Source organism: Cataglyphis hispanica, chromosome 22 (genome assembly GCF_021464435.1).
Source record: "Cataglyphis hispanica isolate Lineage 1 chromosome 22, ULB_Chis1_1.0, whole genome shotgun sequence".
Lineage (NCBI taxonomy): Eukaryota > Metazoa > Arthropoda > Insecta > Hymenoptera > Formicidae > Cataglyphis > Cataglyphis hispanica.
The window spans coordinates 2,499,236-2,524,814 of NC_065975.1; the positions used below are offsets into that span (position 1 = coordinate 2,499,236).

Here is a 25,579-nt window from a genome sequence, read left to right on the forward strand (position 1 = left end):
TTGACGGAGCGTCTCGAACCACTATATCACTGTTCAAGTGTCGCCGTGCGAATGATAAGAAATAAGGAATGGGAAAAGGACAATGAAGCGTTTCCCCCACTATTACAATACTTCAAGTGTAGAATAATAACAAGGCCGTTACCCGTAAACAATAGCACGTTATTGTTTACGCCGCCAAGGCCGCACACCATATTACTTATAATTCAAAATTATTTTATGTATTATAACGTATATAACATATACAAGCGGAATATTAAATTATAAATATAAGTATTTTAAATTGTAGATTAATTATTTAACAAACAATTAATATATCATAGAGTTTATCTTTATGTTAATTACGTGAATCTGCATTCCGATTATTTTATTGCGAGTTATCAATTCGAATCATATTTAAATCGTCAAAAAGTCAAATGATAAAACATGGGACAAAATATCTTTAAGTATCAAATATTTTGAACAAAAAGTTTGTTATAAAGATAAGTCGAAAAATATTTTCTTCAAAAATTAACGCCCAAAAATATTTAAAATTCAGTTATTTTTTATCACGATTATTTTATATCGATAACTTAAAAAAAACACTTTTTTGCGCATTTAAAACTGGTTATCTCAAAACCTATGGAACGTATTATAATCATTTTGATCTCATTTGAAAGATATTTTAATTCTCCGTTTCATCTTCTGTTTCGGTATTTTTTGTTAAAAACGCATATTTTTCCTGATATTTATAAAAAAGTATAAAATAATTGTGTTTTTAGAGATTTTTGACGCTAATTTATTAAGAAAGCATTTTTCATAATGTTTAATATAAAACTTTTTGTTCAGAATTAAATTTTCTATATAAAATCTCAAAGTGTGACTGAAACATTTGGGCTCCCTTCTATAATAAAGAAATGACTCTCACATGTAAAGCTTTGGAACTCTGATGATACATCATCTTGCTTTTCTTCATTCATTCTCGCTCTTGCTCTCGATATCAGAAATCTTTACTTATCTATAATAAATTATTTATAATATTTAAAAATCTTATGTAATAAAAATTAAAACACTTATGTTTTATTTTAGAAAATAATTCTTTTTTTAATTTTAATGAATTAATGATATTTTTAATTAAAATGATATCTACACATTATATATTCAAAAATTAAGAAAAAAATTGTTAAGAGAATTGATTTTATGTTACATACGCATATACATAAAAATATTTCTATAATAATTTATTATTACTGTAGTACTTACATATTATGGCAAAACATCACGCGCAGTTAATAAAATATTAATAAATCCATTCTATATATTTTTAATATTCCGTAATTTTGAGCTACAATTATGAAGCAGTAACCGGTTGTTTTACCGTGGCACGGAAAGTGAATCTGACCATGTAGTTCCGCCGTCTCTAAAATGGATCTAGTTGACGTTACTTGTAAGCATCTTATGAATAACAGCGGTGCGACTCCTCTCAGGCTTCTTTCTGCTAATAATTAGTACATGTTAGCCCGTGTCATTTCACTCAAAATAATGAATACATTTGAATGAGATTAATATCCCTCCATGAGAAAAATAATTATTATATGAAGTATATAAGAAAAAAAAAAAAATAAAATTTTAAAAGGAAGAAAATTATCTTATTCGCTCACTTTTATGGTGGTAGCACTGATAGTGAGCTGACGTCATTGTTGAGTTCCGAAATTGAAATCAATAAGCGATATGCGCGCAATGCTACAATGTTGTGTGTACATGCATCAGGGACGGTGGGAAATGGCGATTATGTCAAAACATTGTGTTAGATCTTGTTGCGTTTGATTGCGGAATCGACGACGTGAATATTAGCAAAATGGTTCGCAATAGCAAAAAGAAACTCGCGATATTTGCGGGTACATCAAAGTGTCTAATTTACGTAAGTATCCTTGTCCTTTACTGACAAATAATGCTCATTTTTTTAGCTTTTTTTTACAATTCTCAAGAAAATATTATATATCCGATTTAAAAATTATTAATTTATATTTTATGTATATATATATATATATATATATATATATATATATGATTTTTACATTTAAATAATTTATTTAGAAAAAGAAATAGATCTTTTTTATTCAATTGTATTAAATTTTTTATTTTTTTATAAAATTAAACACTGGAGTTATGATGAACTTTCAAATATAAAAGACTCATTACAGAGTATATTATGAAATTTTATGATATTAAATTACATTAAAATATATTTATACAAATTGTTGGAAAGTGCAAAATATATAGGTATATATGTATATTGCTTCTTTTCTCGTTATAAAACTTCATTAAGAGTAATTTTTTTAGGCAGAAGCAAAGTACTGTGTTGGAAATATGCCTGAAGAATTAAAATACTATGAGTAAGAGTTGCATTTTTTTATACTTTAACAATTTTGACTACATTTAATCTATGTACTATCTTTACAAATTACTTATATTATTTATATATAAATATTCATTATATAAATATAATATTAAAAGTTTTTTTTTTTTATGTCATGTAAAATTATCTTGCAGATGTTCAAGAACAGAATATTGTTGTACTTTTGGTTGTTGTGTGTCACCTGGACTCCATTTCCATCATTTATGGTACTATTGGTATGTAGAATCTTTAACAATAATCTTTTTTTTTTTTGCTTTAATAATTATTACAACAATATTTCGGACAATTTGCATCTTGTAATATAAAAAATAAAAATATTTCAGGATTCTAGTTATAATCATGTTCCTTGTGTGTTCTGGTGGTGGCTGGTGGTATCGATACTGGTTGCAGGGCAGATATAGAGCAGCAGCTTCAGCTATTCCAACTCGATCTTTCTATCCTAGATCTCAAAATCATCGTAATACATCTTGTCGAGCGCAACAAGCTCGTATTACATATAATTCAGCAAGAAATACCGTCCTATTGCATCGTATGTGGAAAGGTTTAAATTTTTTTTATTTTATAAATAAAGCATAAATATTTATATATATAAATTTTTATGTATATTATATATGCACAAATATTTATATATATAAATTTTTATAATAGGTCCTCAAAGAAATACAGCGGCGTCAGCATATAACGGTAATGCAACTACTTCAACGCACTATCAGAATATGAATGTAGTGCTAAATAATACCAGTTGCCCTTATTATCAATTGTACGGTCCACCGCCAAGTTATGAGACAGTGATAGCACAGACGCGCGGCAAAATTTCCAATCCAGCGTCGCCGGAATCTTCTGCGCGATTGAATCTACAAACGGCGAACGTGATACCAAATCCGAGTGTATCGCAGTGTTTCTTCTATACTTGCAACTCTCCAGCTAGATTGATAGACGGTAATTCCAGTCAAAGTGATAACGCAACTTCCCACCAGCTTGACAATCACGAGAATGTTCCGTTCGCTCATTTCTCGCAATATTGTGTAGCGAATGGCGCTATTAATCAAAATATGTGCGTTCCCTTGGAGTATCCACAGGAATCGAGCGCTTCTGGAGGAAGCAATTTTGGTCCTAGTTATCAGAACAGTTCACAACAGTTGCCAGGATATTCGACGGACAGATCGGCCGATGTCTCGAATGCGGAAAACGCAACTCATGGTTACAAAGTTCAGAATGCAGAAGGATACGCAATGCTCGATACTGCTACTGGCAGCTACAGAGATCACAGTCCATGGCATGGAAATGATCAATCTGTATTGAAAGTCCACGGTAAGATCGTGCAGGATGAAAATTGTGCGTCTCAGCAGAGATGTGCAAAAATGCGTGTTTCCTCGCCTAAAACAGAGGGAAGCGGAAGCGAGAACAAACTGAAGCGTATATGCCCCGTGATCTCTGCGGCACAAAGAAACCAGCGTCCGGATTACAGTGGCTTCGTACAATTACCGCATAATCACACTGGAAATGTCATTTACCAAGGCGGCAGCTTCCGAAGAATTTCCTTCAAAGATTCGTCGAGTTCTCAACGGTGCACTTTTAATTCCATTAATCGAATGGCAGCTTCCGAGAACGCACTTTGTAACATAAATTCTCCGGAACAAGCGGTAGAGATTGTTGCGAGTTCTTCTCAATCAAATCCATCCAATAATGTGATATTAGAATCTTTTATTTTTGAAAATGCGCAATTGCTTCCAAATGAAAATGTCGAAACGGCGCATGATCTTCGTACAATGAACCGGAGTACAAACTTTGATCTTGAAAGTAAACACAAATTAAACAGATCGAAGTCGCTAGACTGAGTATAAATTGAAATTTTTATTATTGTATTACGCGATGCTTATTCTTATATTCTTATCTCTCTGTTATTCACGTGTAACTTGTGTAATAATACAAACATAATCGTTTGTTATCGAGAATCAACTTCTCTTAGAATAATCTTCTCTTATTTTCGAATATCGTGACAAAAAACAAGGATTCTATTTTATTAAAAATAATGCTATATATTATTTTCTTTGACATATATGTGGATAATTAATGATATATTTAACATAGTAATAATTTATATTTACTTTATATTATTTATATTATTATTTATATTATTATTGTTTTATTGCATCTTTAATTATCGAATCTGATAGTCGAATCTCATGTGATGTATATATCATCCACTATTCTCTCAGAATTAGCGAATATAATATTAGACATTAGACTTAAATTGCACTCTCGCAATATTTTTTGGAAATAATACCGCAACTCCAAAGCTAAACTATTTTTTGATTACCTATTGTGATATTAAATATTATCTTTGTAAGTGTGATAGATGATAGTGTGTTCTTACATACACCGATAAAGCGTTATTTCTGGTATCTGCAACACACTGCCGTAAGAAAATCTTTTCCAACATTCTATTAGACACTGATCTAATTTTTATCCCTGCATTATACTTAACGTAATTTAAGATTTCGGAACGGTTCAACCAGTATTTCAGGAACGTTGTACTTCCACAGTCAGCGGACCAATTTAATCCACTTATGCATAAAAAAGAATATTAATCATTATATTTCATTTCTCCATATCGTAACGATATATAAGCAAATAATTATCGCACATTTTTTTAAATCCTCAGATGGAAACGCACTTATGAACAAAGTCTTTATAGAAGAGACTAAGGTCTTTAAAAAAATAAGATTTATTTTTTAAATATTATAATGTAAATTCCGACATATTTTTTGTAACAATATTATTGATATCGAACTTGACAATGCCAAAATAATCTCATTTTTCGAGCTGTATTTCAAGCCGGTCAAGGCAGTCCTCTATATATTTAAGCTTCTATCACAAATATATGTGCACATTAATATTATCGCAATATTAAAAAATGCGTAAAATTAATTACTACACATTGCACACGTATTTAAGAATAAGATACACATAGTTATCTAAAACAATTATATAGTTTGTTCACGATTAAAGCAAGAATATATTGCTGTAATAAAAATGCCACCGCATAAAAATATAAAAAGCTGAAAGCGAAATTCGTTCAAAATTAAATATTAGAAAAGCACGAACAGTGAGAAAATATATACGATAAAAAAAATTTATTACATTTGACTTAAAAACACACGATCATGTTTATAACGTGTTAATATTATTGTTCATAACAAATATTTAAAATTTTTGCTCTCTTCAATTTTTTTACACGTAATATGCAAGAAGAAAAATTATTCTCATGCTGTGACATGAATGACATTTAATTTATAATATTTTGATCAATCGTGGCAATATATTAATTGTAATAGTCGAATCATATCGTTTAGATAAATTAGATTAAGTCATTGATTTAAACGCGCTACACTTCTCGAATATTTTAAAATCGTAGAATACTACGTCGTATGCGCTAAATCTTCAATTTAGATTCTTGAATTATAATAACGGTCCAAGAAACACGTATGTGCCAATAGTGACAAGTCCGTTAGATAAGCAAGAGTATTGGATAAGCGAGACGCAGTCTCGTAGCCAAGGAGGTCTTACTTTAAAATGCAAAACAAAATAAATTAAATATATACACAATATGTATATACACAATTATTTTTTGTAACCGATCCTAATTAATAAATGGAAGCTGTTTAAGGAGTTCACATGATTATACAATAAATATATCCATTTTTGTAACCGATCCTGATTATAAATGGAGGCTGTTTAAGGAATCCGCGTGATTATACCGTAAGCTTGTACTATTGTATATCGTGCATATATATACATACACGCATACAATATGTATATGTATGTATATACATGGATATGTATGCACGATAGATTACGAGTCTATAAGAATTTTTAGTCAAAAGCCACTATATTTTGCGTGCGTGCGTAGCCTGCGCGTCATATCGTATATAGCTTTAATAAGCTCTAGTTTGAATGATCTTCTCACCGTAATGTGCAATCATATATTCGCGCGGAATCAATGACATTGTATGTAAGATACTATACTAATGTGAAAAAATTGTCTGTCTCTAAAATAAAGACACGAAATATTTATTCACGTATATATCTAAGATAACGTATATTTTTAGCCTACTTATATATAAAGTCCTTTAAAACAATAGAATATATCTTATATTTTTCAAGCACATATAAATATGAAACAAGAGAATACAGAAAAGATGATAGCACAAAAGTTGGATGATAGAAAAATTAATTTATTTGAAATTTGTCAAAAAATTTATCAAATATAAAATTTAATGCGATAATAATATCCGTTTCCAATTTTTTCAAAATAAAAGATTTCAAAATTCTTTAAAAAAGCCCTGCTATAGCTTCATCTTTAATTTATTTAAATTTTCTCATAAAAAAATAATTGAAAGTTTAAAAAATATGTATTAATTTTTGTTTAGATTAAATAGAGGTATCTAAAATAAATTTCTTCTTATTTAACATTTGGTATTTATGTAATAATAAGTAATGCTAGTATATCGATTGATAATAAGTAATGTTTTAATTAGAAATAAAAGCAGTAAATATATTCAAAAAATTAAAATAAAATTAGAAATTTTCTTTTCTCCAGAATAAATATCAAACTTTTTTTTTTTATTTTTTTATGTTATCTCTTCCAAAAGATATTACATGGACGTATGTCAATATGGACGTTTAATCGTCCAATTATTTGTATCGATCTATTTTTTTCTGTAATCTTTAAATTGCTTTGCTGAATCACTGATCAATATGCGACGAATAATATCAGTGTCAGAATGATAAGGCAGTACTTGTCGCGAAACGATGATAAGAGATGGCAGGTGCAACTGGACGAGCGAGAAATCAATATAAACGGGATTGGCGCGGCAGGCGGGAGAAGCGGGTGTAGCAAGGGCGGTGAAGCATCCCCTATGAGAGAGAGAAAGAGGCTGTCGCCGCGAAAAAGCCGACTACAGCATATTTTAACGGCCACGCTGGCAGAAAGCGACAAAAAAATGTCATAGTCGTGGTGACAAACGGAAATACTCAAAAGTGTAAAAAAACCACCGTCTTCTCCCTCCCACCCCTCCCTCAATCTCTTCCAGCAACCCTCCTGTCATCTGCCTTGTCCGTCGACCCTCAATCGTTGCCTCCCCGATCCGTGTATGTGTATGTGTGTACATGTGCGTGTGTTCCACCCTCAATGGTGAATCAATAATTAAGGTGACAGTGCAGTGGTTGCGCGATCGTGTGCCGGGTCAAAATGTCGGTGAAGGTGAGTCCTTCGGACACGCATCCGCGAATGCGACGCGAGCGTGGGCGATAAACATTCCCGATTTCCTGATTCCGGCTGATGAAATGATTCTGAATTGAGCCGAAGTCGAATGTGAAACGTTTTTGTATGTACGTTCTGCTCGGAAAGCTCTCCTGTTATATAACGTTTATGATTACGAATAACGAATGCTTTGATAGATCGCGATATCGTGGGAGATAGTGTGACGATTGAGAAGCCCGTATCATTTTCGTATGACATTTATAATTACGGTTTACCTCATTGATAAGCGTTAATGACCGTAGGTCATGGTTTGTTACAAACATACATACACACACATATGTGTATAAATTAAAGCGCAGTATTTGCGTACGCAAGTTGCGTATACTTAGTTGCGTGCGATTAAGATATATCAGTATTTGACGCGACCTTGTTTTTAACTTTCGCTGCACTCGCTGCACTCCTAAATATATGCTATCTTCGCGTGTGTGTTACATTGTAATTGATGTATATTTCTCCAACAAAATTTTACCAGAAAGATTTCAAAATTAAATTTGTACAATTTAAAAATTAAGTCTTATGAAAATAATTTACTATTATAATTTACTATTATATATTGTACATCTTAAAGAAGGAAAGAAAATTTCTTATAACAAAATTTTATAAATTTCTTGATAAGATCGCACTTATGTCTATAAATTTATATATTCTAAAACGTCATTAATTTTCCTTTTATGCCAATGTTTTAATTTATTAGAATATTAATATTCTTTTTGTTTCACATATATATACGAAACTTGATCCGCGCTCCCTTTACTTCTCGTATAATATTCTACATTGTGTCTGTATCGTAGCCGGCTGTGAATTGTTGATCTTGTTACGGTATAATCATCTGTCGGCTGTCGTGTCAAGCCGCAAAATTTTTTAATGGCGATAACAGCGTCACAAGTGTCCGCTTCCTGCTAAAGCGAACACTTTGCCGAAGGCGAAGATACAGCGAGGGGCGCGTATGTAGACACGCGTGCGCGCGGCGCGTGCGTGTTCGGGGCGCGCGCTTTTCCGCGTGTCGCAAACGCACGCCGATGCAGCGCGTGCAAGCCAATTGCAGTTTGCTTCTCGTCACGGCGTCTGTACGTCTCGCGTGTTTCGCGTTTTGCAGCGTGCAAATTCGCGAAAATAAAACCGGGTGAATGCGTAATTAAACGTGATTGCGAAAGTAAGTACACTGTTTCATGACTTTTGAGAAGTCTCGTAAATGACGGTAGCTTATTTTTATTTTTTTTGAGACATTTATTAATTTAAAAAATTAATTTTATAATAGAAAATACGGTAATTACTACTTTATGTGGTTATTTGTAATATGAATTACTTTAATGTATTTAATTTTGATTTAGTGTGCCGTGTGTGTTGAAGATATAATACATGTCATGTCAACACTAACATTCTTTTTTATTTGTGATATAATTGAGAGAGAGTCAATTCTTTTTTTTTAACAAAGACACGCGAGACGATCTTTTTACGACTTTTTAATATTTAAATATTTAACTAATATAAAAATCAAAATTTTATAGTCAAATTCAGACTTTCATGAAATTTATTTATAATTACAAATTTAATATTTAAATAAATTGTGCATTTGCAGATTTATATAAATATAACATAATTTTAATTTTCAAATTTTTGAGTATCTTTATAAAATAGAAAATTTAAAAACAGCGAAAAATATTATCACGTAAATACACGCTTTTAAAATGTTGAACCGAAGAATCTCAAGCAAGAATAAAACAAATTAACGATTTGTAAAATTTATTTTAAATACGATTTTTTACTCAAAATAAATCTTGTTTATTCAGTATTTGTCACACTCACGCATACATTTGAAAATCTTTGGTCATATATTTTTTCTTTTTAAATTCAATATAGATATATTTTAAAAGCCAGAAACATTTATATATATAAAGTATCAAATTTCTGGTGAGCTTTTTTCTTTTTTATGCATTAAGCATATAAAAGAAGTAGCGAAAGTCTTTGTTTAAATAAGAATCAAATGTAAGAATCAAATGATAAAAATACTATATATGATGTATATATATATATATAATCCTAAAAAGAAACAAATAAAGAGAAAAAAACTAATGCGACGTAGCCATCAAAGCACATGTAATATATTTAAATCTGTCATTTGCTTTTGCTTAAGATGACGTAAATGATATCAGCGAATCTCATCTGAAACGGAGGCTGCACGTCGATAGACGTATTAGACTGACGAGAACTAAGGCTCGCATTCACTTCAAACGTAGTATATAATGTCCGTTCAACTCATGCTCTCTACTTATAATAGTTAATTTTTCTCCATAAAAAATTGTATAATTTGAATAATTTGTATTGGTCTGAGAAGTGTTAATTGCAAGCATAAAGTGCGACGTGAGTTTTGAATAAACGGCCTGTCACGGTCTGTCCGATATCGCCTGAACGCGCCTTTAGAACGTTTTGTAGAGTCAAGAGCGATGTATTTTTAGCACAGTCTAAAATCGTAGCTTTGCTACGAAGTTCGCGAGTGAGTTTTGCATCTTCGATGAAAGTCACGATCGGGAACTATTTCCGTAGAGTGCTCGCGTTGAAAATCGTTATCAAAAAGAAATTTTCGACATCTCGTTACTGATATTCACAATTTAATATTAATTGCCATTTTTTTAAGCTAATTTGATTTCGTTAAAAATTTTGATCTCTCTTTTGACGTTCAAATAACACATAGAGTGACTCAAATACGATTGGGTAAACGGAGAAATAAAGTTTTGTGTTAAAATTCAGCGTGCCAGCATTCTACTTATATATTTGTAGTCAAATAATTTGGAATTAAATTAGGAATGGCAGTTTTTGTTATCATCCCAACGAATTTAATTTAATTCCATGTTTTCGTTTCATGAATTTTGTTTTCCCGGTATCATAGCATTATGCTATATGAATATCGCTTTATACACGAGTGTTGATACTTTCAATGTTTGACTTAAGATCATTATGACTATTGTATTTCCATACGGCAAACCGTGTCAGAAAAACAAATGTCTGCAATATAGATAAGGCAAAAAATACCAATACAAAAAGCTTCTCTTCCGCGACAATTGTGTCTCCTACAAAAATTTTTCGCGATGAATTCCACTCGTCAACATTCTTTGCTTACTGTTAAAGAACAAAAAGAAAAAAGAATAAAAAAATAAATTAACATAAAATATGTTAAATATTTGAAACAGCAATCACAATATTTAAAAAATTTAAAATTTAAAATTTAAAATCTTTTAAATAATAATTTAAAAACTCGGAATAATTATGTAACATGTTTGTACGTGATCTGCGTTTAATTACGTTACCGCGCAAAAATAAAGTTTAAATATATTGCGTTTTCTGCGGAATCTTCTTCGTATTTCGTTATAAAATCTTTTTTCTTTTAAAATGAGAATTGTTTTTTCCCTCTGATAATCTCTTACAATTTATCATAATTATATAAAGCTTAAATACTAGATACCTCTTCATTATTTATAAATAATGAATCACTATTTCAATTATCTTTGGAGTACAAAGCGAAGTTGTAGACCACTGCATACAGTAGCAATTTATGACCAACTAATTGTCTTATCTTAAACATACGCGAGACGCACCTTGTTTCATCTTTGTTTGCAGGATGCGCAATCGCATAAGTAATTAATCAGTAATTTATGCAAAATTTATGTATAATCTAAGAAATGATTTCTTGTTTTAACGTCAATATACTTGTAGTAAAAAAAAAACAGGAACTTTAACGCACAAGTCATAAAGATCAAATGCGATTCTTTATTTTTCATAAATTGACGCGACACCGGCAGCCCATATTATCGATTTAAATATTGCTTTAAATCTCTGATGTCTATTCACACTTTAAATTTATTTTTATATGGCTCTCTTCAGATGACGAGATATAAACAGGCTGAATTTGAAGATGAAGACAGTAGCAGCATCGGCTCCGTCGCTTTAAACAGCGAAGGCATCAGTACATCCGCTACACACATAAGATATCATACGGTACGTATATACATATACATACACATATATAATATCCAATTAATCAAATATTTTACAAAAATTATTGTTACAAAATTATAATTTCAAATCAATGATTAATCAATCATTATCTTAACAATCAATCATTATTATAACAATCAATGCGACTCTGTTGTTTCAGGGTACAACGATGTGGAAGGCGAGAACTACTTTGGAGAGATGCCTTCTCATAATTTGCGCTGCTTTATCACTGACGATCATAGTATTCACCATCGTGATTAGCAGCAAAAACGGTTGGGATGAGGCACAGATTCTTCATGTCACTTCTCACGGAGAAGGTGAAAAATTAATTACTTCTGGATTATTAATATTATCAACAGTTATCTGGTTAGCGATGTGTTACTCATTTCTAACATTACATTTTATATCTATATTTATTATAAAAATAAAGAAGGAACACATTTAATTAAGTTAACTCTAAACTAGATAGCGGTATAACTGGTTTTGATGTTTCTAAAGTGGATTATATTTTTTTAAGTAAAATTTTTAAAATTGTTTTTAAACGTTGATCTCACATGTTTCTTAACGTAATATCATGTGTTTTATAACGTAAACAGATAAAACTAATCACAATATCAGTATAATCAGTCTTAACTTTATAAATTGCAGATGGTGCACATTGCCTCACAGAACACTGTGTCACGGTGGCAGCGTCCATAATTAATAGTATAGATTATTCCGTCGATCCTTGTGAAGATTTCTACGAATATGCTTGCGGAGGTTGGAGGAAGAAAAATCCTATTCCGGATGGGAAAAGTGTTTGGGGCACATTCGGCAAGCTGGACCAGGATAATCAACTGGTCGTCAAGAATGTTCTCGGTAATCGTTTATAATTGATCATAATTTATTACAGATAATCTTAATGCGTGTACTTATTAAGTATGTTTCGCGCGCAGAAAAACCATTCAGCGAGATGAAGTCGAAGGCTGAGAAGAAAGCGAAATATTATTATCTATCTTGCATGGATGCGAATGAAACTATCGAGACGCTCGGAGCTAAGCCGATGCTGGAACTGTTGGAAAATATCGGCGGTTGGAACATCTCTGGCAAATTCAACGTAAGCGCGTGGTCGCTACAAAATAGCATGCATGTCCTACAAAATGTTTACAATATGGGTGGATTGTTCTCCTGGGCCGTGAACGAGGACGATCGAAATAGTACTAGACACATAATCCAGGTAAACAGATTATAACAGATAGAAAGAGAGAGAGAGAGAGAGAAATTAGGTTGACAATGTGAGAAAGATCTAGATGTGTTTTTTTTTTGTGATATTTTTTATATTTGACAATAAGTTAATTACTATTATTTTTCTCGTTTATAAAATTTAATTTCATTAGAACAATAATACTAATTGAATTTTTTATTCTTATTATTATGTTGTAGCAACGCCGCATAATTAGAGTTGGGCGGTCAATTAAATTAATGTTAAAAAACTTTTATCTCCAAGAAAATATTATAATTAAAAGTATTGTATGTACGTAATTTTATTCAATTCTCCATCAAACTTATCGTTATTAAATTTCGTTTTATTTTTTAACGAGTCAATATATATTCGTAGAATACAAAAAATTTTTTATAACATTTTTATTTTCTTGTACACGTATAAAATAAAATATGTTATCTGAGAGAAATAATCAATGACAGAACGATTTCTTTGCAATTAATAAATTAAAAGAAGAATCTTTCGTTGTCTTTGTATAATGACAGTTAGCGTCACATATGCCAATGTTATATCGAGATCTTTATCTTCAAGATTGATCAAGGAGGTTTAACGCTACCGACTGCAGACAATTATCTCAACGTAACCGAGCATGGCAAGGTTCTAGCTGCCTACCTGGACTACATGACAAAGGTACACAAGGGCAGCACGTATTTGCGTGCACGGTTTATCGCCGCACGATACGCTGCATCGCATCGGACGAATCGAGTACAGGTACTCGTGCACGTTTTCAGATCGGCGTGCTCTTAGGTGGCGAGGAGAACTCCACGAAGAAACAGATGCAGGCTATAATCGATTTCGAGACGAAGCTTGCGAGGATTACTATACCGCCCGAGGAACGCAGGGACGAGGAGAAGCTCTACAATCTGATGTCATTGAACGAATTGCAACGTAAAGCACCCTTCGTACGTTTATTATCTCCTATTCGATCGAGAATATTCGCCTTCTCATTATTTGCGGACGCGACCAATACTTGCAGTTAAAACAACATTTTTTGCGGTCATCTATAACTTCCTCTATGATATAATATCGTATAATATCCTGGATGAGATAAGTCTTATTCTGTATCATATCCTGTATGATATCCTTGGTTCTCTACCGTATCCTGCATATGATATCCTGTCAATAATACGTGTGTTAAGAATATTTTAAATATTTTTTTTTTTTTTTCAATCAGGACAATTATTTTTTTCGACTAAGAAGTATCGACGAAATTACGATAGACGTAGTTGTTGTTATCTGTTTAGATGTCGTGGGTGGATTACTTTCAAAATGCTACGCGTCTTGTGAATAAGAAGATCAACAGTAAAGCGATGATCGTAAATTTTGCACCGGATTACTTTGTGAAATTGACGAAACTCGTGAATGATTATAACAGCACAACTGATGGGAAAATGTACGTATATATGTATGCGTGAGATACATCAGAGATGGCGAACTTACTTTAAAACGCAGATGTGTTAGAAAAATTAAATTAATAAAAGATAATTTTTTCTTTAATTAATTAATTAAATAGACTTTATTTAATTAAATCGACTTCATACACAAACATTTAATTTTAAATTTAGATATTTGAGAATATATCTAAAAATGATTATTTTCTATAAATAATTCTCTAATTTTTGTTGATTAGCACAAAATTTGTTTAAAAAAATGATATTAATAATTGATGAAAAGACGATCTCTGATGAATATCAAGATATTTATTAATCTTTTTCAATTTAAAAAAAAAAACCAATTTTTTCTTCTACCGTTTTTCTTTTCACAGAATACTGAATAACTATCTGGTTTGGCAGACCGTGAGGTCCTTGACGGCGTGCCTATCAAAGCCGTTCCGTGAAGCTTACAAAGGTTTGCGGAAAGCTTTGCTTGGCTCGGAAGGCCACGAGGAACAGTGGCGTTATTGTGTTAGCGATGTTAATAACGCCATGGGTTTCGCTATTGGCGCAATGTTCGTCAGAGAGGTTTTCCATGGCAAGAGTAAACCCATGGTTAGTATACATATATTAATGTATCAATCTTAGAGAAAAAATTCTATTTATTAAAATTTTTCTTAACCGTACAAGTCAAAATGGAAAATAATAATTTGTCGTTTTAAGACAGGATTTATTATATCCTCGAAATTTTCAGAAACATAAATGACGTGTGAATCTAATATTGATTTTCCGATATTGAAATTAATTGGAATTATTATTTAAACAAAAGATGCGTCTTTTAATTTATTGAATAATAATGTTTTGCTTCGATCGTTGCTTTCAGGCAGAAGAAATGATCAATCAAGTTCGCAAGGCGTTCACGAAAAATCTAAAGAATCTAGATTGGATGGACGCGGAGACGAGGAAGGCCGCAGAAGAGAAGGCGAATGCTATTACTGACATGATCGGCTTTCCAGACTTCATTTTACAACCGAGCGAACTCGATGAGCGTTATAGAGATCTGGCGATTAAACAGAACGAATACTTTCAAAATAATTTGCGCGTGAATAAGTACAACTTGCGTAAGAATCTTGAGAAGCTCGATCAGGTGGTGAATAAGACCACTTGGATAATGACGCCGCCGACTGTGAACGCTTATTATACGCCTACCAAGAATCAAATCGTCTTCCCTGCCGGCATTCTTCAGGGTCCGTTTTACGATATAGAGAACTCGAATAGTTTGAACTTTGGCGGCATAGGAGTAGTTATGGGACACGAATTAACGCACGCTTTTGATGATCAAGGTACGAGTTTAAAGATGAATTAAATATCCTGAATAATATTTTTATAATAAAAAAAATATATAATATTTATTTCTTATGATAAATGTGTGTAAGCTAATTATATTGTAAACAAATTTAATTCTAAATTAATAATTGACTTTATAACCAAATTGAGAACTTCTGAGTCTTATTACATATCATATCGAAATTTTCACGCTTGAAATAAAAACTTATATTTTAATAATATTATTATTTTACTCGCAAAATATTTGCATCATGTATATAATCACTCAGATTTATATAGATTTATTTAAAAGTAAATTTATCTTTATTACTTATGTATTTTCGATAATATTGAACAGGTCGAGAATACGATTTACATGGAAATTTGCATCAGTGGTGGAACAACGCTACGATAGAGCGATTTAAAAATAGAACAGAATGTTTTGTGGAACAGTATGATCAGTATCAAGTACAAGGTCGAAATGTAAATGGCCGACAGACTTTGGGTAAATATGATTGATTATTAATAATTATTTACCGATGACAGAAATATGGGAGTTTCGATTTTAATGCACAGGAGAGAATATCGCCGATAATGGGGGCCTTAAGGCAGCGTATCACGCTTATCTCTCGATGCCTAAAAGCTACAAGGATCAACTGCCGTTACCCGGTCTCAACCTGACACATCGTCAACTATTCTTCCTGAATTTTGCACAGGTTGTCATAGATTTACTGCACAATTTTAAATATATATAAATATTAATGGAAGAGTGATCGCATTTAACTTGATATTCTTACAAAAATTTAATCATTGTGAGAAATGTCCGCAGGTTTGGTGCTCCGCTATAACGACCGAGGCAATGACTCTTCAGATCGAGAAGGATTCTCACAGTCCGCCGAGGTACAGGGTGATAGGACCACTTTCGAACCTGCCAGAATTCGCGATGGAATTCAACTGCCCTAAGGATTCGAAGATGAACCCAGTTTATAAGTGCGAAGTGTGGTAATGCCTCGTATTTTTTTCAGACTGATTCATTGAGAAATCAAGTTCGGCCGAGCTTGATTTCTAGCATCATAGCAGTGTGGGACCGTCACAGCTTCTACGTGCCGTTGCGTAATGAGGGGGGATACATACACGTCGCAAAACACGAAACCTGCTACGACTGTGCGTTTTTCTTTACATATCACTGCATATCATATGTGAGGACAGCCGCTTAAATTTAAAGATAGGTTTTTTTTTTAACGTGCATGATTTAATGTGTTGCCACAATTATTTTTAAACATGCACGAGTATTATCAAAAAACTGTCGAACATCTCCTGATTGCAGATTCTTTGCCTAATTTTTTTAAAAATTATTTTTTTTATCATTTTCTTTAACATTGTACTTAAAGACTAAGTAAACATTTGTGACGTGAATGTAGTTCGAGAGTAAATTTTGTTTATTATTTCATCTGTCACTGTTTCTAAATATTTGAATCTTGAAAAATTAAAAAGAATTTTGCATTATTTCCCTCACACAGACGAGTCAAAGCTTGTATGTAAACTGATTAGATTGCGCGAAATATATTACACATATTTTTAAAATTCTCTCAATTAATACTTTTTGTTAGAAATCTGAATCATTTTCTTAAATGACACTATTTGCAACGCGCTTCAAGCGGATCGATATTTTTTCGTAATCACAAAACAACACAAAAACGAGATAATTTTTATACCGTTTTGAAAGAGAAACCTGAATTTCATTGACAAGAATTAATTTGTCAGACACTGACCAAAGAAGTACGTGCTCAGAAATGATCAGGGAGTTTTCTGTTTATCGAAAGAACACACAGATACACATACACACCAGAATCATTACATGTATTGTTCTTAACATCGAGGTATATTGCGCGCGAGCGCGATCAGCACCGCTTCTTTTAGCTATAATTTATTGAGATTATCGAAAGCTCTTAAAATCAACTAACGAAGAACGTAAAAATATTTTCAACATACAGTACACACTGTCGTTTTTCACTTTTATACATGGAATATCAGTATTATAATCATCAATGGCTAAAAGCATTAAAGATATAAATAATAGATAAAATAATTGGATATTTGTTTAAATTAAAAGATAACTATTATGGAAAAATTGTAAGATTATAATCTTGATAATAAGAGATAACTCTAATTAATAATTTTCAAACATATTTTAATTTATTTTTGCATTCTATTTAATTTTTATGCATATAAATTCAATCAGCTGGAATGCCTAAATGTTTTACCGATGCAAGCAGTATTCTTTACAATGCGTTAACTAGTCTACAAAATAATTTATAATTTACAGACGTTAAAAAATAAGTATTGTCTACAGGTAAAATAGTAAAAAAAAATCTTGCGTGATTCAATTAAATTTTTTTACTACAAAATTTTATAATCATTAATTTTTTTAATGTTAACATAATATTACAAAATATAAACATTATTTTGCTTTCGATGATCTCGGCAAGCCGTAGCTGAAAGACGGCTGTGTACCGTAACATTTGCAGTCAAGATCTATTAATTTTATATATATAGGCTTAAGAAGTTTATTTTATAAAAAAAAAAAATACTTATGGATGGCATTCTGACGAGATTAGCGCGCGTAGGCGGAATTTAGTCGTCGAGATCGCGGTAACGCGACACGCGCGCGAGACGACACTATCGCTGATGTCAAGAAAATATTTTTAATTGTGCTTAATTGTATATATTTTTTTGTGGCATCCAGCGCATATTTGATATTCGAACGAATTAGAGGTTTTTGACTTTTCCATCTAGCGAGAAAAATGTCTCCGCTAAAAAGAACTGATTTATTTTGTGAAATAGCGAATACCAAATTTTTAAAAACTTTTTCTTTCTCGGAAAAAGAAAAGTGGGGGGGAAGAGAGAGCATTTGGAATCTAAAGAGAAAAAATTTATAAATTTATAAATTTTTACATATGATTTTTGACTGCAAAGAAGATTAGGTATTATATTTTGCAAAGAATAATCGTTTCTGTTTAAATATTGTACAAAGTTTTTTTTATATAGAGATATAAGTACTGTACTTGATAGTAAAAATGCAAAATGTTGTTTGACTCTCATGCTTACATAGGATTGCCAAAACATAATTTTATATATATTTTTTTCTTGAACTTCTCTTTTCACAAAAGTTATATTAATATATTGAATAATTACATGCGGGAGAGCTTATAACATATAACATTTTATTGATAAAAGCTAAAAAGAGTTTGTAAATAATGCAATCTTGAAATTGATAAGGCTTGTGTATATCTATCAATAAAATGACATAGATTTTTTTTTTTAATGCTTATTAACATTAATTTTAGCCTTCTAATTAGTAAGAAACTAAACTTCATCGTAATCGGTCTGCAACGATTAAAACATAAAGCTACAAAAATGTTACAGTTGTAATCTTCTCTTGCTAAACGAGAGCATGAAGTCAATAGCAAACATATCTTGAAATATTATAGACAATATGGGAATTATTGCCAATTTAGTTATTTCTTCTGCGATATAAAAACCATGTGAAAAATTTTGCGTTGCGTACTTTTGAATAGAAAACAGGCTTTAAGAGATTAACACATATTAATATAAATAAATTTAATAAAAATAAAAACTTGCGATACATACGATACATGATATGATCCTTTCAAGAACCAAACTGTTCAACTTTACTTTTTTGCTAAACAAAATTTTTAAAGAAATTTATACATAACGAAGTTGATCAGCGTAATTTCCGAAAATTCATATTGCAAAAAATGGATATGAAGGAATTAATAAGTTATTTTCTGTGAGATTTATATTTATTTTCTACAGAAATATTATATTTAAATTTTTTTATAAGAAAATTTTATTTGGCTTATGTATTTTATGTTGCTGCATCATTTTGATAAAAGATTCTAACAGAGTTTTGTTCAAGTCAATAATAATTATAAAATTATTAAAAAATATATAAACTATTAATAATTCTCATGGCACAGAATGTTATTGTTCTTTCTGCATCTTGTGACGTATGTATCATAAGTTTTATTTTTATTTTACTTTAAATTTTTTTAGTTATCACGAAAATCATTAATTGCGCTGTAAGAATAACAATATTGCAGTTTGAGTGCAGTTGCATATTTCAAAAGAGACACTAATCAAAATTTTCCTTTTCAATCATTTAAAAGAAAATAGAAAAAACTACACATTCATCCATATGTAGTCTTTTCTTATAGAAGAAAGAGAGCAAAAAATATTATAGATAATGAAAAACATCATTGTACATTACGTAAGACACACTTATTACTGACGCACGTAGTAAATTTATTTACGATTTTAGGTTCGTAATGAGAATGGTATGAAAGGACGAAAAAACTACCGATAATTAGATAATTACGCTTAACTTTTTTTAGATTATACTGCTGAACACCGAAGAAGTACGTTATTCTCGCGAGAGTTATTGTAACAATAACTCTAAAAAAACCCATTAATCTTGACATATTTTGACAAAATGATTAATTATGCATTATGAAGTCATAATTATTACATAATTTCTTCATTTTTTGTACATTGTTGTACATTTTTGTTCGAACAAATAAATAAAGAATTTAGTTGTTGGGCTTTCGAAAATATCTCTTCTAGGACAAAAAATAATCAAATATTAATGTGCATTTTTATGCCCGAGAGAATACGATATCTCACAAGATAAAATTATACGATCCTATTGGGGATATATCTAGGATTAAATCTAGGATCCCTGTGTTAGGGATAAAAACTCGTCAGATTTGAAAAATCGACAAGGTATGTATAATGCGGAAATGGGAAAATTTTAGAAAATTATGGGATGTTCTATTCCGCGCATCTTATTCCTCGCCGGAATCGCTCCATTTCTCTCTCATTTCCGTATCCCCTTTAAAAAGTCAACGTGGCGAAATACCACGTAAGAAGAAGCCAAATTTTCTCTAATTACAGCGTAAGATCCATATAGGCCTTAAATATTTGACGCCGATGCATCATGCATTTGTAAATGTTCGTTGTTTATAATAATTGTGAATAACGATTGTAACAATGAGAGAAGTATGTATCGTCTTTGCGATTACATTGTTGCGTGTTGTGTTCGAAGATATTATACGTATATATGGTTTTGTGTAACACAGAAAGCGCATCGTTCAATGACAATGTTCGCGCCATGATTATTTTTCTGTATTGTACATTATGTACTATATATATATGCTTATATTATTAAATCAAAATTAAAGAAATAGAAAAATTTTTTGCGCTTACTGCTAGAATTATATTCTTTGCATTATTCTCTTCCACAAAAATATGTCACATGATATGGTTTCAATATATTATATGTATTCATATATTAATATTTTCTCTCAACGAAAATTTTTTTTAAGTTGAATTATTAAAAAATTATGCGTAAGAAATTATGTAAAATAATAATCAATGAGATAAACAGTATTATTTATTATAATTTTGATTTTGATTATATTATATGGGTGCATGTAATTTTTTATGATTCTAAAGACGCGTATTAGCTTTGGAATACTCGTATGAGACTATCTTATTTATCGAAAGTAAAGAGATAATATTATTGATATAACGCGCCGGGATATATATTTCAGATATATTTATAATTATAAATGTGATATTTTTTTTTATCATCGATTAATTCGTACTGTGACGTTCTGAAGAAATGCAGGATTTTTCACATTTTCAGATAATAATATCGAGTTGAGTTTTCGAGATCTTTTATATCTCGTTTTATGACATACCTTTGTTTCATTTAGGTTATTGTCACATATTTCCAATGTTAAATTAAAATTTTTCTTCTTCCATCGCAGCTTGTACCACACGTTTTCCAAAATGCAAATAAACACGCTGATAACAATAATTATAGAGAAAAAATTGATAGTTACATAAATATGCCCGTATTCCACTGGTTGAAAATTGCTCAATTGAAGATAATTGGATTGTTTATAAGTTTCTTCTGGAATCCACTTTTTTTCAAGATATTTGAATATTCCAGCCGAACGCATACGCATTAAACTATCGACAGAATTGCAAATATCTTGTATTAAATAAAGAATTAAATTAAAAAAAAAATCGCATAATCAATAATATTAAACATAATTTGAATCATATTTTCTACAATGGACTATAAATTATTTCACAAATTACGTATATAATAAATAATAATATAAATAAAATAAAATAAACGATTAGTTAATTTTGACATGAATGATTGCGAGAATCTCTTGTAGACTCGATGAATTAATATTTTTTCCCAAAATATTGATTATATTTTGGCGAATAAATAAGAAGCAAATAGTTTTGTCCTTCTTTTCAATGAATTATATTTATAGTTAATATGATAAAAAATGATGCTCACTAAATGTCAAAGAGTTGTCGATGTTGCGCTGTTCTAGTGTGTAGAAATGTCAATCTAACACTCCAATAAGTCTCGGGTAATTGTATCATGCGACAATTGTGCTCAATTTTATGATAAATTGGTTGAAATATAGCAGGTGCTTCTAAATATACGAAACCAGGACGGCATAATTTTGAAGCATAAGACGCGCTGTCTTTCATATCGGGACAGTCATTGTTCACCAATCCCTTCCAATCGTCCAGCAGATCACCTTCCTCTGTTCTATCCTGTAAAATATTATATAGTTCCAGTGACATGTGATTTTCCCCTTTCATTTGTATTTATACATTTTCTTTATTTTCATCTTTTACGCACCACTGTAAAGTGACGATACGCACTGCTGGTCGTTCTGACGCAAAGCGTGTGTGTCCTTTTCATCACCACATCTTCGAGATTAGCTAGAGGAACCGAGTTTCCTTTGCTTGTTAGGCAAGAAGTAAGAGCACTGCAGAATCCGCATGACAATAACATTCCCATCATCAAGAAGGATAGAATTATTAATCGGAGGGACCAACTTCTCGGTATTTTCTCAAATCCTATGTAGCGAGCATAACAAAAATTTACAGTCGCATTTTATTATTTATTATCTATTCACTTTTATCTGCGTGCGTATATGGCACATCTCCTATGCGTTACCTTGGCCGGTCATGCCACCTAAGACGTAAAGAAAACTGAAAGATAATGAGGAAAGCTCATCGTTGCACTCCTTGTAATTAACACAGATAAGCTTCTTCAAATGATATATTCCCATGATAGTGAATGTAATACATATAACGGATATCAAAGACGCCAGCCATAAATCATAGCTGAAGATATTAATGTACCACCATCTCGTGATAATCGCACCTTCCGATTGAACAAATAGAGCGTATCTAAGGGTGGAAAATTTAATATATATATATAATTTTTATTTTTATTAATTTAATATATATATATATATATATATATATATATATATTATATATATATATATATATAATTTTATAAATAATTTTTAATAAAAATGTGCAATTTAATTAATCATTATGTAAACAAAAATTTGGAAAATATAGTTTCCGGAAGTTCAGCGGGGTTATATTAAAATTAAATGGAACAAGATCGCGTTATCTCTTACTCCTACGATAGCATCTTGGCTTAGAAATGTACCGCGTGATAAGCAAGTTTTTTCCGGACAACGATCGCGATGCGAAAACTTATCTCTACTCTTTCCACTTGTTTCGCGGAACGCGACCGCCACGCGAGAAGAAAACAAAATCAGAAAGTCATTAGCCAAGATATGATCGCGGAGCGGGTTAAAGACTAACCGGAACCGGGTTAACGACCGGCGTAAAAGACCGGCAGTTGAAAAAAAAAAAAAAAAACTTTTGCGTCACGGGACGAAAGCTCACGATAAAAGGGCGCGCTTTCCCCTCCGCGCCTCCTGGCAGAGTCGTCGCTCGCGCGTTGCATTAAAAGAAGGGGTGGATTGATGGGTCAAATTAACGGCCGGCGTTCGACTTACGAGTTGGTCGTGAGCGGTATGCTGTAGGTGTAATAACTCGTTGTGTATGTGTACATCGCCGTGGCAGCCAGCAGTGCGTGAGCATCTCCATTCATCGAGGACTCGATGACCGACCGTCTCGTACTTAGATAAATTGTCCTGCATTTTCGTCGAAGAGACGCCTTTATTACGGTGCTCCGCACACACACACACACACACACACACACGCACATCCAACGCAATCCCCCTTCCTCCCGCAGTCACCACATACCGTATAACATATCCTTTTTACCCCTTTCTCTTCTCCCTCCCGCCCGTTCTATATCCATCCTGATACTATACTTATACCTGTCTAGACGAATGAATCATGCGAGTATTTTGACCCACACCGGCGACGTGGGTGTGGGTGGTACGCGGAAAATTGGGCAGGTTCTACGTACGGCTTCGTCACACATACCGCTTTGAAGACGCGTCGTCATGAAAATCGTCCATATAAATTGCCGAATCCAAATGATATTACGGTTACTTTCAATTATATACAGACTGTGACGCGAGAAAGGATGCTTTGTTGGTCTCTCGAAATAATTTTGAAAAATCTCACATCAATATAGATATTTGATTCTCAATAGCTGTCATACATATGTGAATATAAATTTGTATAGAATCTCAAAATATTTTATACGAGTCCTGTTAATATTACTTATATCAATCATAATTTATTGTATATATGTATAATGATTCTTTCTTTCTCTCAATTTCTCAAAAGTTGGAAAATCTAATCAAATTTTGCTCTCTGCTTTGCAAAATTGCGAGTAAATATTTCGGATAAATTAATTTTAATTTTAATATTATTATTTAATATTTTATATAGTATATGTATTATATATTTTATTTTTTAATATTTTATTATTTAATATATTATTATTTAATATTATTATAATAATTATAGTTTAAAAAATGTGTTATTTTTTGTGAAAAAAAAAGAAAAACAAATATTTATATAAGCCAAGCGTATCATACAATACTAACTTGAACTTTAAAGCTTCTTCCAACGCCACCCAGGCATCACCTATTAATCCCGTTACTTTAGTCTCATCCGCATTCATGATAATATATGGACTTATCTAAAACGATATTTTTTTCTTCGGATAATGTTCCTACCATTGCAGTTTTTCGGTAATTACGGATTGATCTTACAAAAAAATGACGTTAATGACATGTAAAGGATCATCGGAGATCCTGATACTCACGAAATCCATGGCGGCAACGAGAGTTTTTCCACGCACATCATTTATCGCGTTGACGCTACAGAAGGCAGTGTTGTTCCACTTTAGCGCCTCGAGCTGCTCGAATTTCTCCGTTATCGCGTTCCAAAGCCAAACATATCCCGCTTTTTTCCAGATGATCTTGGTTTCCTGGTTGTTTCGAAAGAATCTGAGACATATCTCTCCCAGAACGCATGGGAATATCGCCTGCAATCGTCGTTCGTTACGCGATATAATTAAAGCAAATAAAATTGCCATCGAATTTTTGCAAACGAAAAATAAGAGTTGTAAAACATATTATCTATACTTGAAAAAAACGAGAGAGAGATATTGCAGTACCGATAAAAAGAGGTGCTTCATCGTGATGTTTAACTTTACGCTTCGACGTTTCCACTTTTACTGCGCGAATAAGACTGTGGAAATGTTCGAGTGAGTTTATATTATTTTTTTTTTCGCATGAATAGAATAATAATTGACAGGTTTGACGCGGGAGGTGAAAAGCTATTGTTGTCATTTTGTTGCCTCCCGTCAATTATCAGCAAGTGTACACGAGGAGTTATATCTTTTCAAGATTGAACAAACTATATAATGTTTACTATAAACCGTATCTTTGTTTGTATATTTAATGGTCCAACATTATAGATTCTTGCGACGAATTATCGTAAAAATTTTAGTCAATTACGTCAGATATTTAAGTCTTATACTTTCAGTAACAGTGATA

General features: G+C 31.6%; 3 protein-coding genes across 9 annotated transcripts; 2 read left to right on the forward strand and 1 right to left on the reverse strand.

The window, feature by feature from the left end:
• Positions 1-1,728: 1,728 nt before the first annotated feature.
• On the forward strand, positions 1,729-6,498 carry LOC126857580 (uncharacterized). 2 transcript variants are annotated; one of them, XM_050607180.1, is made up of 5 exons: positions 1,729-1,897; positions 2,320-2,372; positions 2,530-2,610; positions 2,719-2,936; positions 3,044-6,498. In XM_050607180.1, the coding sequence occupies exons 1-5, from the start codon at positions 1,835-1,837 to the stop codon at positions 4,231-4,233; spliced, it is 1,605 nt and encodes a 534-aa protein (XP_050463137.1). In that variant the 5' UTR covers positions 1,729-1,834; the 3' UTR covers positions 4,234-6,498. The 2 variants fall into 2 exon arrangements, with proteins under 2 accessions (XP_050463137.1, XP_050463138.1); XM_050607181.1 differs by having other exon boundaries at positions 2,719-2,924.
• Positions 6,499-7,490: 992 nt separating this feature from the next.
• LOC126857568 (endothelin-converting enzyme homolog) lies at positions 7,491-20,959 on the forward strand. Of its 6 annotated transcripts, none has more exons than XM_050607148.1 (13): positions 7,491-7,661; positions 11,601-11,714; positions 11,875-12,031; positions 12,363-12,572; positions 12,650-12,930; positions 13,507-13,605; positions 13,707-13,877; positions 14,220-14,368; positions 14,741-14,963; positions 15,232-15,691; positions 16,033-16,179; positions 16,251-16,390; positions 16,504-20,959. In XM_050607148.1, exons 1-13 carry the CDS (start codon positions 7,650-7,652, stop codon positions 16,678-16,680), a joined length of 2,340 nt encoding a protein of 779 aa, XP_050463105.1. In that variant the 5' UTR covers positions 7,491-7,649; the 3' UTR covers positions 16,681-20,959. The 6 variants fall into 6 exon arrangements, with proteins under 6 accessions (XP_050463105.1, XP_050463110.1, XP_050463106.1 ...); XM_050607153.1 differs by lacking the exon at positions 7,491-7,661 and adding an exon at positions 7,771-7,789; XM_050607149.1 differs by lacking the exon at positions 7,491-7,661 and adding an exon at positions 8,727-8,874.
• LOC126857773 (uncharacterized) lies at positions 18,233-25,116 on the reverse strand. The gene is made up of 7 exons (XM_050607492.1): positions 24,844-25,116; positions 24,623-24,717; positions 23,615-23,752; positions 22,750-22,985; positions 22,429-22,649; positions 22,075-22,340; positions 18,233-21,731 (listed from the first exon to the last, which is right to left on the reverse strand). Exons 1-7 carry the CDS (start codon positions 25,114-25,116, stop codon positions 21,344-21,346), a joined length of 1,617 nt encoding a protein of 538 aa, XP_050463449.1. The 3' UTR covers positions 18,233-21,343.
• Positions 25,117-25,579: the final 463 nt, after the last annotated feature.